Source organism: Elephantulus edwardii, unplaced genomic scaffold, assembly GCF_000299155.1.
Source record: "Elephantulus edwardii isolate Elephantulus edwardi_28Jun2011 unplaced genomic scaffold, EleEdw1.0 scaffold00249, whole genome shotgun sequence".
NCBI classification, from domain to species: Eukaryota; Metazoa; Chordata; class Mammalia; order Macroscelidea; family Macroscelididae; genus Elephantulus; species Elephantulus edwardii.
In genome coordinates, this window is record NW_006399999.1 from 2,956,042 (window position 1) to 2,973,933 (window position 17,892).

The 17,892-nt window shown below is 42.1% G+C and overlaps 1 protein-coding gene across 1 annotated transcript; it reads left to right on the plus strand.

The window, feature by feature from the left end:
* Positions 1-12,771: 12,771 nt before the first annotated feature.
* Positions 12,772-13,239, plus strand: LOC102851649 (protein BEX4-like). The gene is made up of 2 exons (XM_006899255.1): positions 12,772-12,829; positions 12,947-13,239. The coding sequence occupies exons 1-2, from the start codon at positions 12,772-12,774 to the stop codon at positions 13,237-13,239; spliced, it is 351 nt and encodes a 116-aa protein (XP_006899317.1).
* The last annotated feature ends 4,653 nt before the right edge of the window (positions 13,240-17,892 follow it).

A 17,892-nucleotide genomic window follows, 5' to 3' on the forward strand; every position in this document is an offset into this window, starting at 1 on the left:
AGAGTTTTTGAAAACTAAGGTGATTGTTGGGTCTTGGTTTGATGTTACTACTTCTCTATCTAGATGTCCAGTACCTCCCTTTTGCTTAAGTTGGTGGGACCACTGTGGTAGGGCCAAACAGCAATTTGTAGTCAAAAGAAACGAAATCTTCAATATTTGAAACTTTTTCAAGTGAGGTTGGAAAATGCTGTAAATTTGGTCTATGTGTTTTTGTTCTTTTGTGTGGTTTTTTGTTTTGTTTTGTTTTTGTGTTCTTTAAGACGTGGGTCAAAGGTGCAGGGGTGGGTCCCAGTTCAAATCCACTCCCTCTGTCCGCTGTGTCTGCGTGGCACCCAACTTTGCCAGTCCCAAAGTTCAGAGCTGGTGCCGCGGTCATGGACTGGGGTGGGGGAAGTGATGCAGTACCTGGAGACGTGGGTCAAAGGTCAGATCTTATTATCTTTTAACTAAGGCAAGTTTTGATGGTTTTTTGTGTTTTTTTTGTTTGTTTGTTTTACAAAATCTTTTTTAGCTGTTGAATATTCAGCATTATTTGACAGGACAGGGGCCAAAAGGGTTGGATCTCAAGTCTTTGACATCTGGTCTAGAAGAATAAACAGTATCAAAAACTTGTTCACAACTATGTTTTGTTGTATTTTTAGAGTCCAGGAGTAAGATAGATGGGTTTCGAGTTCTGGTAGTAGTGAAAATCAGCCACTTAGCCTGTGATCCAGAGAGGAGGGTTTTAATGGCATGCTGGGTTGTTAAAGTGACGGCTTGCCCTAAAGTGAATTTATTAACAGGGTAGAGGTAGCTGTTGACTGCAGACAGGCTGGCCATCGCTGGGCAACTGGGTTCAGGTGCTTTGATATGTAAGGGTCTGGGTTAGCACTCTTTTTGCTGTTTTAGAATGCTCATGGACAAAGAAGCAAAAAGGTCTTCTTACATCTGGCAGTGCTGATGAAGGAACACTGACTTATTTCAGTTTCAGGGTATCGAAGGCATATTGCTCTTCCTTATTCCAGATCAATGGCTGATTTGGATGTGCTGTAGAGTGGCTTTGACACTTCTGCAGATTTTGGTATCCAGATGCTGCTCTGAGAATCTCTCAGAGTTCCTTTTTAGTATTTTAGTATTTTTTTCTGGGTGTTTGGGGTTTTTTTGTTGTTAGTTGTTGGGTACTGGGTGACTTTAAAGTTCAAGAAGGTAACTGTTTGCTGACATATTTTTCTCCTTTTGAGGGACGCTTGTTAGATTTTTTTTCCCTTATAGCAAGCATAACTGTGTGTGTTTTGCAGGCAGTTGACATCAGTGTCTACAGCAAGGAGCAGGTAATCAGCCTATTGCAGAAGATGTCTAAAAGCTGACTAGTATTTATACATGCAAACTCCTCAAGCTGATGGAGCTTTTTACAGATATCCATGACTGACAGAAACACAAAGGCGAGATTAAGGGACCTAGTGTTCTCAGGAGTTATTGGATTAAAAAAAAGTGAACACTTGAGAAGTTTGGAAAAGTCTCTCCAAAAATGCCGTGGGGATTCTTTTGGACCCTTCATTGCTTCAGTAGTTTTTCTCAAGGTGGTAGCTTTCTAAGCAGTTACTGGGAGACCTGACAGTAAAGCTTAGGGGTAAGCATCTAATGACCAGGAATCTATACGAAATGGTGGGGCTCCCACTCAGGATGGCTAACTGGCATGATTTTTTTAAAATAATTGCTCACACCTTTCCTGAGTTGTTTCTGGGAGACTTTCCAGGGTATAACTTTTTTAGCAACAGAGAGGATACACTTTTATTTAGTGAGGAATCAGCAGTTTCCTGGTTGGGTAGGACAGGCAGGGACTTAGAGAAGTCTCTAGTTAGGGGTGAATGGCCAGAGAAATTAAAAATCAGAGGCTTTTTGGTCTTTTTATTGCACTAAATTAATTCGCCTGAGAGGACAGAAGGTGGGGGTTTGGGGTTTTTATTCATATTTTCCCTTTTTTCTACTTTGTTTTATGTTTTACTTAGAGAGGAAACAAACTCAGATAACATCTTAACTGAGAAAAAGGAGTTCAAGTAACATTGGAAGAGACCAGGGTTTTATTCTGGGTGGGTTTTCCACCTCAGATACACAGAATGAGAGGGTACATATCAATAAGATCCCCCAGTAATTAGACTTTCGGATTCTTCTAGCTAGGATTTTTTTTAAAATGTAGGTTCTGATTCAGTGTATTGAGCAGAAAGGGAAATTTTCAGCAGGAAGATTAAATGAGAATGAGCTGGTTCGAAGCTCTAGAAGGGAAATAAATCCCTCTTGCCTTCAGCAGCTCCAAGACAATTGCCAGGGAATTTCTTGGAGTGCCAGGAACAGATCAGGAATTTTTAGCACAACAGTGCTCACTGATTTTTCCCCCTAGTTCTCTGGGCAGTGCAACATAATCCAAACAGCTCTCCCTGGCCCAGAGGGCAAGAGATGAACATTGATTTATAGCTACAAGAAGACAGTAGTGACAGAAGATGCCTGAGGAGGGCCAGAAGACATTGGGTTCTTGCACAACATCCTCTGTATTTCTAGCTTTTATTCTGGAATAAACAGCTATTTTACTGTGCCTTACTCAGGCTCCAGGGCAGAGGGAACAAAGAGCATGGGGTTGGCTGTGGAGGCCCTATACAGGGACGAGTTGGAGGAGGTACATTGGCAGACCCAAGGTTAAAAGATCTGGACAAGAACAAGCTAGGAATTAGTATAAGGAAACTGATTAGGATTAACAGAGTTTTTCGAAACAACTATACTATACTATACTACTCCAACTGCACACATTAAAAGTGCTTTCTGATCACTAGTTGACATCAAAGGAAGCCATTCCACTTTGCAAAGAGTGCAGAAGTAGGAAGCAGACATTTTAACTCCATAATTTCCAGATACTCTTTTAGAAAAGTTCTGAACTAAACAGCACAGGGACCTCAACTTTAACTGAGAGGAATGCATTATAGAAGAGACCTGGAGTTTAACAGGAAGAAAGAGGGAAAAGACTGCGAAAAGAACAAACAAGTTAGTTTGTCTTGGAAGAAGTGCAATTAGGTTGCTTATTACGGGCAAGGATGGCGAAACTTCATGTAACAGGAAAGTTATGAATATTCACTAGCAAATTAGATGTAAAAAGCAGTCAATGACACCATTATAGGTAGCACAGATTAACCTGGCTCCAAGATGTCACTGAAATAGTTAAAAATGTTGTTGTTGTTGTTATGTGACTTCGAAGAATGTTTGAACAAAAACAATGAAAGACAGGCCTGAGGGCCACAGGTTAAAAGCCACCTTGCTTGGTAGCATCGCTTTCTGTCCACTGGGCCAACTGATCACTTTCTATGTTGATGTTAGTGTTGTTAACTGCCATCGAGTAGTAGAAGACTCATAGAGACCCTATGTAGGAAAGTCCTCAACCCTTGTGTGACTTTCATCCTTTCTCCAGGTTCATGGGGTTTCTGGAGGCAAGCTATTGTGGAAGTGGATGCCACTCCTGCTCCCAAGCTTGTTTTAATCGGGGAGCTCCACCAAACACTGTCCACCATGAGTTACCATTAATGCATTTGACACATCAGTGTCACATGTTCAGCTTCACAGCAATCACAAGTTACCTCTGTATAGCAAATGGACACACCAGGGATATACGACCTAGAAGAATGTTTGAACAAAAACAATGAAAGACAGGCCTAAGGGCCCTTTAGTATTTTACCATTCCGGCTCTCCCAAATGCTGGCAAACTCTGGGCCAGAGACCCCCAGTTCATTTGGCAAGTCCACTCTGCCAGCCCCCACTTGGGGCAAAAAGAATGCCACAAGAGCCCAGAGCCTTCCATACCTGCCTCTCCTCAAGAAGCCAGAGGCCTCGTGTAGCTGACACTAAGTCTCCTAAGACACTAGGCATGTCTGGAGATTTCAGTATTCTACCCTCTTGCATGCCCAAATGCTGACCAACTCTGGACCGGAGACCCCCATTTCATCTGGCAAATCCATTCGGCCAGTCCCCACTTGGGGCAAAGAGAACACCACAAGTGCCTGGAGCCTTCCTTACCTGCCTCTCCTCAAGAAGCCAGAGGCCGTGTAGCTAAAAAATACATTTTAAAATAGTTAAAACAATGGTAATGTCACTAGGAGATGTCAGAGGTTGCTGACCTCACTATGTGACACTGTGGAAGGAGTAATGCCAATATGACTTGTCTGAAAAATTCGTGTTCAATGTTACAAAGAAATTTTTATGAAAAGAAATCTACAGTTAGATAATAAGAAAAACAGTTTTGTTTCATAAGCCCAGCTTAAATGTATCAATATATGTACAAGGCTAAAACTCTGATAGTTTGCATTTTGAACTTTCCAAAGGCTCAGGTCAGAGGTGTCATTTTTTATTGTTGATTTCTTTCATCTAAACCTGCTGCAAGCATGTGCCGTGTTTGTTACTGATTTATAATCAATGATTTTGTAAAATTTTCTAGCGATTCATCTATGTGGTTGTAATGTGTCATAGAATCTATTGCAACTCATAAAGACTCTATGAACAACAAATTTAAACCTTGCTCTAACCTGAAGCATCCTCACAATTTCTACCACACTTAAGCCCATTGAGACAGTCACTGTGTCCATTCATCCTTTCGAGGGTCTCTCTTTCTATGACCCCTCCATCTTTCCTAGCATGATGTATTTTTCCAATGACTGATCCAACATCCCCAAAGTATAAGACAAAGGTTCACCATCTTGCCTCTAAGGAGCATCCTGGTTGCACTTCTTCCAAGATAGATTTGTTGTTCTTTTGGCAGTCAATGAGCTAAGCAATACTATTCACCAATTCCACAATTCAAAAACATAATTTTTTTTCTTTAGTCTTCCTTATTCTTTGTGCAGTTTCCACACTTATGTGAAGCAATTGAAAATAGCATGACTCAGATCAGGTACACCTAAGTCTTTAAAGTGACACCCTTCCTCTTTTCTGTTTAGAGAGGCCCTTGACTACAGATTTGCCCAATGAAACATTTATTTTTATTTTTTTATGATACCAACTGCCACTAGGCCACCAGAGCTCCTCATTATTTGTGAACCTATACCAATTTCTTGGAGAAAGTGCAAGCAGAGCATTCCTTAGAGGCAAACATAGTAGTGAAATTTGTCTCACAGACTTTGGATATGCTGTTGAGAGGGACCAGTCCTTGGAAGAAGACATCAGCTTAGAAAGTTGAAGGGTCACGGTAAGAGATGACCTTCAACAAGATGGATTGACACAGTGACTGTAACAATGGGCTCAAACATATGAAAGATAATGATAGGGAAGAGTTCAGATCCATTGTTCATGGGGTCACTATTAGTCATAGCCGAATCAATGATACCTAACAACAACATCAATACACTTTTTAAGAATGATTTAATAAAATAAAAGAGGAAATTTAAAAAGGCTTTCAATTAGTTCCTAATAATGCAAATAAATATTTTTAAAAACAATTTTGTTCTTGTTGTTAGGTGCCAAGTCTTGGTTCCAACCAGTCCAATAGAGCAAAAATCTTGCCTAATCCTGTATCATCCTTAAAATGCATGCTGTGCCCAGTATTAGAGTCACTGTGTCAGTCCATCTCAGTCAGGGCCTTTTTCTCTTTTGTTGACCCTCTTCTTTTCCAGCAAAATGCTGATTTCCAGGAACTGATTTGTATTGATAACAAGTCTAAAGTATATAGTTCATAGTTTGTAGTCACATAATTTAATTTGAGTGTGCAAAGACCTGGACTTGGAGACTAAAAAGGGAGAACATGCTCAGAATTTTTCAAGCTGAAAGAACTGAAAATCAAATCCAAGTCTTGAGTTGTAATAAAGAAAGATACTACGGACAAAATCTTGAATGGTCCAGAAAGCATCAAAAGAAGATGGAAGGAATTTATCTTCTTTTTGCACCAAATAGAATTTATCGACACAGAACCATTTCAGGAAGTAGCATATGATCAAGAGATAATGATAATGAAGAATGAAGTTCAAGTTGCACTGAAGGCATTGGCACAAATATAAGGCCCCAGAAATTGATTGGTTTTGAATTGACATGTTTCAATGAATAGATGTAAGCCCTGGATGTGCTTGTCAGTCTGTTAGAAAATTTAGAAGACCTGGTCAACTGGAAGAAATTCACATTTGTTTCCATTCACAAGAAATGTAACCCAATAGAATGTGGAAATTGTTGAACAATTTTGGAGAAGAGATTGAGGTTGTTAACAGCTACAGCTTGCTCAGCTCCACAATCAACACTTCTGGCACCAGAATTCAGGAAATCTTAAGGCGAATTGCATTGGGTAAATCTGCTGTCAGGGACCTTTCCAGAGTACTGAGAAGCAATGATGTCAATCTAGACACTAAGGTGTGCCTGATCCAGGCCATGGTCTTCCCAATTACTTGCTATGCATCAGAGACATGGATAATGACTAGGGATGATAGAAGAATTGATGCTTTTGAGTTGTGGTGCTGAAGAAGAGTCCTGAACATACCATGGGATGCCAAGAAAACAAATAGGTCTGTCTTACAGAGGATGAAACGATGTTTCTCCTTGGAGGCTAGGATTTTGAAGCTCCTCCATCTCACATATTTTGGGCATATGTCCAGAAGGCACCAATCCTTGTAGAAGGACATCATGCTTCCTTCGAAGAGTGGAGGGACAGCGCAAGAGAGGAAGACCCCTCATCACAGGGATTGATAGAGTAACTAGGGCAATGGGGATAGGTGTATCAGAGTCTGTGATATTGGCTTAGGACAGGGGAAGCTTCAGAACTATTGTACATAGGATTGCTATGAGTCACAGGCGACTTGATGGCACATAACAACAAATCAATATCACATGAAAGCAACATCATCTAGAGATGATGTAGAGTACATTGAGAGAGGATTGCCTGAAGTTCAAGATGGGTTTAGAAGAGGCTACTGCACCAGGGACATTGCTGAGGTCAGGTGGTTCCTGGCTGAAAGTAGAGAATTCCAGAAGAATGTCTTTTTGTGTTTTATTGACTATGTTAAGGCATTTGATTCTGTGGATTTGTTGTAAGTAATCATATAATTGAAGAAGTGGGGCTATTTCCAGGCTGGGAAGATCAGTGGAAGAGCTGGATTCTGCAACGGTGGGTTTTCTGGTTTGAGGTTATGACTAGGGTGTGTTCACAATAGAGTGTAAGCTGATTGGACTTGGCCTCGTATTTAAAAATTCTTTTGGCTGCCAGTTTGGGGCTATTTCCAGGATGGGAAGATGAGTGGAACGACCAGATTCTGCAAAGGTGTGTTTTATGGTTTGGGGTGTGGCTCTTGTTCACAATAGGGTGTAAGCTAATTGGATTTGGCCTTGGATTTAAAAGGGCTTTTGAGCTCTCAGTCTTGTGGTCCTAAGGCCTGCTTTTTGTGGATCTCTCAAATAAAACAGGCTTGGAAGCAGGAGTGCGATTCACTTCCAAAAGAAAGCTTGCCTCCGTAAACTCTATGAACTTGGAGAAAAGATGAAAGTTTTGTGTTAAAGATTTTTGTTCATAGGGTTTCTATGGGTCATCTATGACTTTTCGGCACTTAGCAGCAACAACAATCTAAAAAGTACTACATTTCTACAGTTTACAACTATATCACATATTAGTCTATGATTATGGCAGAGGATAGAACAGAATTTCCATCTTTTGTTCATAGGATCGCTATGAGTCATAGCTGACTGACTCAGTGACACTTAACAAAATCACAACAATATTGTTCGTAAATATTACAATAAAGAAGGATGTGGTCTCAGGATTGGAGGAAAACTCATTAACAACTTGTGTTATACAGATGGCACAACCTTGTTTGCAGAAAATGAAGAGGACTTGAAGCACTTGTTGCAGAAGATCAAAGACTACAACCTTCATTATGGATTACATCTCAATATAAGAAAACAAAAATTCTCAGTTATTAGAGCAATGGCCAAAGTCATGATAGATTGAATAAAGATTAAAGTTGTCAACAATTCCATTTTACTTTGTTACATCATCAATACCAATGGCAACAGAAGCCGAGAAAGAAAAAAAGATGTTACATTGGGAAAATCTGCTGTCAAGGACCTCGTCAAAGTTCTAATGAGCAAGACGTCACTTTAAAGATTAAGGTAGGCCTGGTACAAGCCATAGTATTTTCAATTACTCCCCATGAATCCCAGAGTTGGACAATGAATAAGGATACCTGAAAAAATCAGTTTCTTTGAATTGTGGTATTGGTGAAGCGTGCTGAATAGCCCATGTTGTTGTTTTTGTTATGTGCTGTCCAGTCGGAACCAACCTATAGCTTATATACCAGCAGGTCTTCAGTGTCCGTAAATCACACAAGAGGTGACTGCTCATTCTTCTCCTGTGGAGCAACTAATGGATTCAAACCATGTGCCTTTGGGATTGCTGTGCAGCTTCTTAATACTAGGTCACCTGACACAAAAACAAACAAGTCTATCTTTGAGGAAATAAATAAGCTACTCCTTAGAGGCAAAGATGGAGAAATTTCTTTTCACAGACCTTGTGTATATTGTTAAGAAGGTCCATCCTTGGAAAAAGACATCATTCTGGGTAAGGTGGAGGGTCAGAGAAAGAGAAAAAAGACTCTCAACAAGGTGGATTGACACATTTACTATACCAATGGGCTAGAGTGTATCAGAGATTATAAAGATGGCTCAGGATCTAGAATATTTCAGATCTGTTTTCTGATTATTGCTATGAGTTGTAGTTGGCTCTACAAACAGCACCTAATACCGAGAAGGATTCTCTGGTTTGTTTGGTTTTTTTTGTTGTTGTTGTTTTTGTTTTTAGAAGAAGAGGTGTAGTCATTAGTTACCACTCTGGTGGCCTGATTCTAGTGAATCACTGGGTTAAAATGGTGTTTTTGTTGTTTTTTTTTTTTTAAGTAATATTTACCACAATAATGTAAAAAAAAAAGGTAGTGTGAAGTGCAGAAAGAATCCTTTAAAAATAATTTTTAAAAAGGTAAAACAGAAAAGTCTTCAGAAGAATTATACATGATTCCACTCCCTTTTGCTAATTTCCACCCCTTCCTCCCCAGTGCTTGGTATTTTGATGCAGATAAATCAGTGAGAATTGATAGCCAAGAACATGGCAGATTAGGGGTGGGATGAGTGGAGTAAGAAGTGTGGTGGCAGGTTGATTTTGTTAGGTGCTGTCAAGTCGAATATGACTCATATAGTATGAATAACAGACCTGAATCCTGTGCTATCCTGCCTGTGCCATCCTTGTCATCTCTATATACTTGAGTCCATTGCTGCAATCATGATGTCAGTCCACCTTCTTGGGGGTGGGGAGGTGTCTTCTTTTCTTTCACAGATTATCCACCTTTACAAACGTGATGTTCCTTTCTAGGGAATAGCATCTCCTAGCAAAATGTCCAAAGTATGAGAGCCAAAGCTTTGGTATCTTTGCTTTCAAGTACTCTGGCTGCATTTTTCCAAGACATACCTTGTTTGTTCTTCTGGCAGTCTCTGGGATATACAGTACTCTTCTCTAACACCACAACTCAAAGGCATCAATTTCTCTGTAATCCTTATTCATTGCCCAGGGCTCAGAAGCATAGCAAGTGGTGGAAAAGACCAGGGCCTAAATCAGAAGTACCTTAATCCTCAAACTGACATCATTCCTCTTCTGTATTTTGGAGAGGTCCCTGACAATATTTTGAAGAGGTCCATGCTATAATATTAGAGGTAGAACTCAAATGGAAAGTCACTAAAATATAAAGAGAAACAGCTATAAACAACCATTAATAATTGTACATGGAATGTATGAAGTATGACCATAGGAAAACTGGAATTGGCGAAAATTGAAATGGAACACATGAAGATCTAATTTCTCGGCATTAGTAAACTGAAATGGATAGGCACGGGCCACTTCGAATGAGATAATCATATGCTCTATACTGTTGTTGTTATGTGCCATTGAGTCGTTTGCGACTCATAGCGACCCTATGTACAACTGCCCTAAACCCTGCTCTATCCTGTGCCAATCTCATTGCCTCCGACACACCCATCCCGATTACCCCAGTCACTGAATCAATCCACCTCATAGAAGGTCTTCCTCTCCTGCGCTGTCCCTCCACTCTGCCCAGCATGATGTCCCTCTCCAAAGACCTGTCTCTCCTTACAACATGTCCAAAATATGTCAGGCGAAGCCCCAGAATCCTTGCCTCCAAGGAGCAGCCTGGTTTAACCCTCTCTAGGATGAATCTATTTGTTTTCTTGGCAGTCCATGGTACATTCAGTACTCTTCTCCAGCACCACAGCTCAAAGTCATCAATTCTCCTTCTATCCTCCCTAGTCATTGTCCAGCTCTCTGATGCATAACAAGTGATTGCAAAAACCATGGCCTGTATCAGGCACACCTTAGTCTCCAGAGAGACACTGTTGCTCTTGAGTACTTTAGAGAGGTTCCTAACTGCAGACTTTCCCATTGCAATACGTTTTTTTATTTCCTGGCTACTGGTGCCAAGAGTGTTGACCGTGGAGCCGAGCAAACTGAAGCTGTGAACAATCTCAATCTCTTCACCATCCATCCTGATGCTGCCAATTGGTCCAGTGGTGAGAATCTTTGTCTTCTTGGCATTGAGCCTCAGTCCATATTGAAGGCTGCAGTCCTTGACCCTCTGCAGTAAGTGCATGAGGTCCTCCTCAGTTTCAGCGAGCAGGGTTGTGTCATCTGCATAACGCAGAGGTTGAAAAGGTATGGAGACAGGACACATCCCTGGCATACACCCTTCCCAATTTTGAACCATGCAGTGTTGCACTGATTTGTTCTGACTACTGCCTCTTGGTCCAAGTATAGGTTTTGCATTATTGTATTGGATTCATAATTAAAGGGAAAATTTCAAAGTCTATCCTAAAGTACAATGTTGTGAATGGTATGGTGTTAATCATATGCATATAAGAAAGACCTGTTAACACGAGTATTATTCAAATATGTGCACCACCACCAAAAGCCAAAATGGGGGGAATTGAAGATTTCTACCAAGTTTTGCAGTATGAAATTGATCAAACTTGCAATCAAGATGCATTAATAATTATTAGTGACTGGACTGCAAACGTTAAGAAACAATGGGGAGCCATGCCCGTCAGAAAGTACGGAGTTGGTGACAGAAATGAAACTGGAGAGCAAATCAATGATTTATTCATGTTGTTGTTGTGTACCTTAGAGTCAGAACCGACCAATAGCTGACCCTCTGCCGGTTTTTCAGAGGCAGTAAATCGCATGGGAGGCGATTGCCCATCATTTTCCAGCAGAGTAGTTGGTGGCTTTGAACAACTGGTGCATTTGGGATTGCAGCGCAGGTTCTTACCACTAGGCCACCAAGCAAATAAAATACCTTCTTATAAGAAACACAAAAGGAAGACTTTACAAATAGACCTCACCTGGCGGACTGCACAGGTTATCAGAATCCTGTGGTGGCAAGCATCCTTTTTAAATTTTGGCATTTTGTTTATGCTGGATATTTTTGCATTATTTTTTACAGACATTGTATTAAGATATTGTTTATCTTGATTATTAAATTACATGACTTCTGAAATTTTGCCCTGGAATCCTGGGACTGTATTCAGAGCAGGAAAACTCATTGCCGTTGGTTGAAAGCTACTCTTACTCTTCCAAGGCTGTTTGATAGGTGTTTCCGAGACTGTCAATAGCAAGGGAGGCGGTTGACCCTTATTTTCCCATGGTGCCACTAGTGTATTCGAATCACCAGAGAAGTCCCATCTCTATCCTTTGGGTTAATGCAACTCAGTATAGACTACGCCACCAGAGGTCAGAGGGATAAAAGGAAATCTCCAAAGTAGAAACAGAAGTGGTCTTAGAGCAAACGCTGTAGAGCAAACGCTGCCCTGCCTTTCCCGGTCAGGTAGAGAACAAGAAAGAGGGAAGAAGGGTTGGCCGCCCCGAGGGTGGTGGTGTTACGGGAACTGCGAGCAGCAGGGAGAACGAGCACCCACTACCCACCTCCAGGCGGAGGGCTAGGCCACTGGGTGGGGGCGGAGCCGCAGGGCGCCGTAGCGTCACGTGACTGGACCGCCCGCCCTGCGCCGCCCCTTCTTGGCAGTGGTTCGCGGCGGTACTCAGAGCTCTCGGGATAGGGGCGGCCCAGGGACCGAGTGACCAGGTGGAGCAGGTACAGAGCCCCGAGGGGTCCTCAGGGCTGGGCTGGGCTGGGCTGAGCAGGGGTCGAGGGGCTTCAGACACGCGGGCTACACACCTCACTTTCCTTGAGCTCAAGCAGCCCTGGGAAGAGCAGCGCAGATCCCGCAGCATCAGGTCCAGGCTTGTGACCCCACGGCCCGCCGAGAACTGATGTGTGTGTGTACGGGATGGGGGCTGTCGGCCCTGCCAGAGGCACAGGCTGGGGGCGACGACCCTTGGGAAACTCTTGCCTCTTCCCTCAGTGCAGGCTTCCCCCAAACCCCGCTCCGCTCCGCCCCCTTCGTGCAGAAAATGGACACTGCAGGCAGGCGGTCTATGGGGTCGTTCTGAAGGGCCGGGTCGGGGGTAGGGGGGTGGGGCGGGACAGATCGCTTGGTCCCCTACCAGCCTCACTTCCTCAATCTCGGCCCTCTGCAGATCTGAGCATCGCTTGGTGCACCTGGAAGCGAGGAGCAGGAGACTAATAGGCCCAGGTTAGTGTGCGCGGAATCCAGAAGGAACGCTGAAGGTGCAGAGCCCAATATGAAACCCCCTGCCTCTTGCTACCCCCCCCCACTGTCCGCCATTTTGATGCCTGTGGAGGCCTCAGTGTTTTAGCAGCAGGAAAAATGGTGGGCTTGGGGAAAGGGGGACTGGGGACCCCCCCAGAGCCATCTAGTTGCTCAGGTGAGAAAAATAAAATTTTCGTAAAAGGTTGGAATTCCTGGACTCTGAATCGTGAAAGATTCCAAGTAGGGCCTTGTTCCTGATATGCCCACAAAGTTCTCTTGCCTTTATCTCTAGGAGTAATGGAGTCCAAAAAGGAACAAACAGGGAAAAATGTCAGTGTGGAAAATGCCCACCAGGAAAAGGAAGGCCGGCAGCCTGGAGGAAATGGCAGGCGAGGACGAATTTGGCGACTTGCTCCTAATTTTCGATTGGGCACACCCAATAGGGAAGAGGGAAATGATGCAGAAAGATACACGGAGGAGATGAAGGAAGTCAGGAGAAAGATAAAAGAGCAGCAGCTGAAGCATTATATGCGCTCCCAAATTCCTGAACCTGACAACCATGAAGAGTTTTGCCTTATACCTTAAATACTACTGTTTTCCCTGAGATTAACGATATATATCTTCTGTTTTCCAGTTTGTGCTGCTGTGATTTAGTTTGCATTTAAGCTCTTTGGTGTTTGCACTTTCCAGTTTCTTATTGAATATTGTTTTCTGTCAATGTAAAAGTTTCTGTCAGGTTTGTTTCAACCATTCTTAGGTAAACTATAAATTTAATATTGTGAAGTTAATAAAGCAGTTTAAAAGACCATCTGTATCCCATCATTTTCCACTTCCATTCCATTTTCTTTTTAAATGTTAACTTCTCTTCAGCACTTAAAATCTTGGTATCGTTGCCTGGTATTGTTACTTGTTTCCATCCGATCAGCAGATTGTACCCAGAATTCTACATCTGGTAGTCAAGTCATTTTAAGAATGTATGCCCTAGTGTTATTAAAGGGTCGTCTTGTTGTGTGCTCTTGAGTTGGAATTGGGTCATAGTTGACACTCTCAAGTTTTCAGAGTGCCCATAGAGCAACAAATGTATTCCAGCTGAGTGTGGGTTGGCAGCACAACTTCTTACAACTAGGCCACCAGAGTTCTCTAAAGAATGATAGTCCTACCAAAAGAACAAGTCTGTCTTGGAGGAAGTATAATCAGGGTGCTCTTTAGAGGGAAGGATGATGAAACTTAGTGTCACATACTTGAGCCTGTTGTCAGGAGAAGTAAGTCCTTAGAAAAAGACATCATACTGGGAAAGGTGAAGGGTCAGAGAAAGAGAGGAAGACTCTCAAGGAGATGAAAGAGAAAGAGACCTTAAAAATCATCTACGTCAATGTTTGTCAAATGTATAATTTTGAGGATTTTTACCCTCAACCTTAGATACCATAAGCATCTCTTGTATTTAAAAATTTATATTATTAATTTATATAAGTATCAAAATATATTTAATGTTAATTATTTCTTGGAATACTAAAATTCTTATTGATCAGTTACTCAAATTCAAAATTTATTGCTGTTGAGACCAAATTGATCCAAAGCCAACCCTTCTTTGGTTTTCCAAAGCTGTATATCACAAGGGAGGAGATTGCCCGTTTTATCACCAGCAAGAGTTGCTGGTGGTTTCAACAGTAAAAGAGGTGTGGCCATTGTGTTAGTAGTGTAACCCTCTGAGGACAAAGCTACCAGAACTCCCTTGATCAGTTACAGGGTTCTGATATAAGAAAATTACAATTGTGAAGTAGGTATTTCTGACCCTAAAACCTTTGCTTTGCTCACTTCATATTGACTCCTCATTGCATGGCGAGTCTCCAGGATTCAGGGACAGATGGGCAAAAGTGATGAGTATGTATCTTTGTGAACTCATGCCCATATGGTTGGATAATGACATTTATCTTAGACACAGTGACTTCTGCAATGGACTTTAATGTGTCAGGGAGTATGAAGATGGTGCAAGATAGGACAAGTTTCAGATCTGTTGTTCATAAGGTTGCCATGAGTTGTGCTTGACTCAACAGCACCTAGTAACAACAAGTGGACAATTACAGCAATCAGTTGGATATAGAGTCTCAGGAGAAAAGTCTTAAATGAATAAATAGATTTTTGATAGCACTGTATGACATACAGTAAACCTCAAGTAGATATTTGCTGCTGAATGAGTAAATATATGAAATGGGAAGTTCTAGCAAATGCAGTATATCTATGAGTTGCAATAGGCTTGATGACAATGGATTGGGAATGGATTCTTCTACTAATTGTAATTAAGTATTAGTGTTTCATAGTGTTCTTTGAATAGAATGTGTATTGTTTTGTTCTTACAAATTTAAAACCTCTTGTAAGGAGATGCACTTCCAACACAAAGACCAGCTATTTGGAACCACCAGCTGATTCACAGGAGGAAAATGGGGACTTTTCTCATGTGATTCACTGCCTCTGAAAACTCATTGGAAGGTCAGAATGTTTTGAAAGTAGATATAAAGTGCCATCTTGTGACAAAAGAGAGAACTGTTGTTTCTGTTATTGTATACCATGGGTTAAGACCCACCCATAGCTGAGCAGATTTTCAGAGGCCATAAATCTCAAGAGAGGTGATTGCCTAACTTTCTCCCACAGAACAACTAGTGGACTTGAACTGCATGCCTTTGGAATTACAGTACAGCTCCTTGCCACTAGACCACCGGAGCTCCCTAAGACAGAGCTAGGCAAGAAATAAGCAGACAGGTTAAAACTAACTGAAAACTCATTGCTGTCAATTGCTATCAGTACCAACTCATTATAGACCCTCCAGTGAATTTTCTAAGGCTATAAATCTCACAGGAGGAGACTGGTGATCTTTCTTGCATGGAGCTGCTAGTGAACAACCAGAGAGGTGAGAGGAGTCATCTTTGACTTAGCAGTGCAACTCCCTATGGACTAAATCATCAGAGTTCTAAGAGAGGTGTGAGGGTTGGAGTGAAGAGTTCTCAGCCAGGACTTATTCAAGTTTAATACTTAAATCAGAACCTTCTCAAATAAGCAAAGAAGGAAGTGGAATAGCTGAAAGTCCCCATCTCACCATCTAGATCAGTGAAGGAAAAAAAATCACGTTTATTATTTTTCCCCCAATTATAAGTTACATATGACCGTTGACAAAAAACTAGGGGTGCTTTCAGATCCACAGAGCTGCGACAGCCTGCTGGCCCAGGAGGAACTTGAACCACCAAACACCCTAAAAAGCCACCATTGATTCTCAGCTACCCTCTGGCACACTAAGCCCCTCCTAGAGCCAGGAGAGGTGGAGAGGACCATTTTGGACTGCCAGCTTGGAAGGGAACTAATTTGCAGACCACTCCCAATAGGCTGATTGACCACACCATTGATTCCCAACCACCCCTCTGTCACCCCCAGCTCTGCCTACAGACAGCAGAGGTGAAGCCGACTGAATAACACCAGTAAAAGGGGGAAAGTATTACCAACATTCATGATCCACCAAAAACATTGCTTTTGCCCATCATTTGGCTTTGTCAGCCTTGAACATTAACTAGAAGACTTCAGCAATCAGCAGCTACAGGTCCTACAAAGTCCTTTCTCCAGAACTGCAAAGTAGTAAAGAAAGTCAGGTAATGTGGCTGCACCACTCTATAGAACAAGGAGGACAACGGAGAGAGGGCTGCAACCGAGGGGGGTGGGACCCAAAACCACAAAAAAACCAATACATCCATCCTAGAGAACTTAGTGCAGGACCAGAGAGAAAGGAACAAAAGCATCTATCCCTGCCCCACAGTCCCAGATAATTTGTCACAAGACCAGAGAGGAAGAACTACAGGTAGGATGAGTTATCCTCCCCTTCCCTACTAGTGTATTGAGCTCCCCAGCTAAAGCAAGTCTCCCCTTGAGTCCAGGGATCAGAGAGAGATTCATGCAGGGTGAGGTGACCCTCCCTTCTCTGGAGCAGTGAGCTTTTGAGCCAAGATCATCAAATCAAGGCCCCAGGCAAGAAAAACTCTACCACGCAATGACATGAAAGAAGCAGACTACTTCACATCCTACACAAACCAAAGCATGATGTCACCCCCCCCCAAAAAAAAAATTTGATCAAAACAAAGAGTCAAGGGATTTCCTAAAGGCAGAAAGCCTGGAGGAATTTTCTGACACACAATTCAAAAGAACTATGAGTATTTTCAATGGGTGAAAGACAAATTTGAAGAATTACAGAATTGTTCACAGCTTTAGTTTGCTTGGCTCCACAGTCAACACTCTTACCACCAGTAGCCAGGAAATTAAAAGACATATTGCAATGGGAAAGTCTGCTGTTAGGGACACCTCCAAAGTACTGAAGAGCAATGGTGTCTATCTGGAGACTAAGGTGTGTCTGATACAGGCCATGGTCTTTGCTATCACTTGTTATGCATCAGAGAGTTGGACAATGACTAGGGAGGATAGAAGAATTGATGCCTTTGAACTGTGGTGCTGCAGAAGAGTATTGAGGGTACCATGAACTGCTAGGAAAACAAACAGATTGATAGTGGAAAGGGTTAAACCTTATGCTCCCTGGTGGAAAGGATTCTGAGGCTCCATCTAACATACTTTGGACATGTTGTAAGGAGGGACCAGTCCTTGGAGAGGGACATCATGCTTGGTAGGGTGGAGGGACAGTGCAGGAGGGTAAGGCCCTCTTTGAGGTGGATTGATTCAGTGACTGGGGAATTGGAATGGGTGTATCAGAGACAGTGCAATTGGCACAGGACAGAGCAGAGTTTAAGGCTGTTGTACATAGGGTCGCTATGAGTCACAAGCGAATCAACGACACATAACAACAACAACAACAGGAAGCAAAAGCCAAGTGGAACTTATAAAAATAATTGAAGACAATGCAGATAAACAAGGCATTAGAAACTCTGGAAAACCGAAGAAACTACAATTCATAATGTGAGGACCAGTGAATGTCTCAAATGCTGTCAAGATGCTACTCAAGATGAGCAAAGTTGAAGAGGTGGAACACAAAACCAGTGAAATAGAAGATAGAGTTCTCAGCCCTGATATGCTAGAACAAAAAGCAGAATCAAAAAGGAAGGGAAGAGACGAAAACCTAAGAATAATATGGAGCACCATCACGAGAAACAATATGTGCATAATTGGAATCCCAGAACAGGAAGAAGGGGGGGAAAGGCATAGTGAGAGTTGTGGAAGAGTGACTAGAAGAAAAGTTTCCTGGCATAATGA

Excerpts from the sequence above, each read along its gene's own strand:
- LOC102851649 (XM_006899255.1), top strand. The coding sequence starts at position 12,772 with ATGGTGGGCTTGGGGAAAGGGGGACTGGGGACCCCCCCAGAGCCATCT. Across the intron at positions 12,830-12,946 it reads AGAGCCATCTAGTTGCTCAG|GAGTAATGGAGTCCAAAAAG; the intron begins GTGAGAAAAATA and ends CTTTATCTCTAG.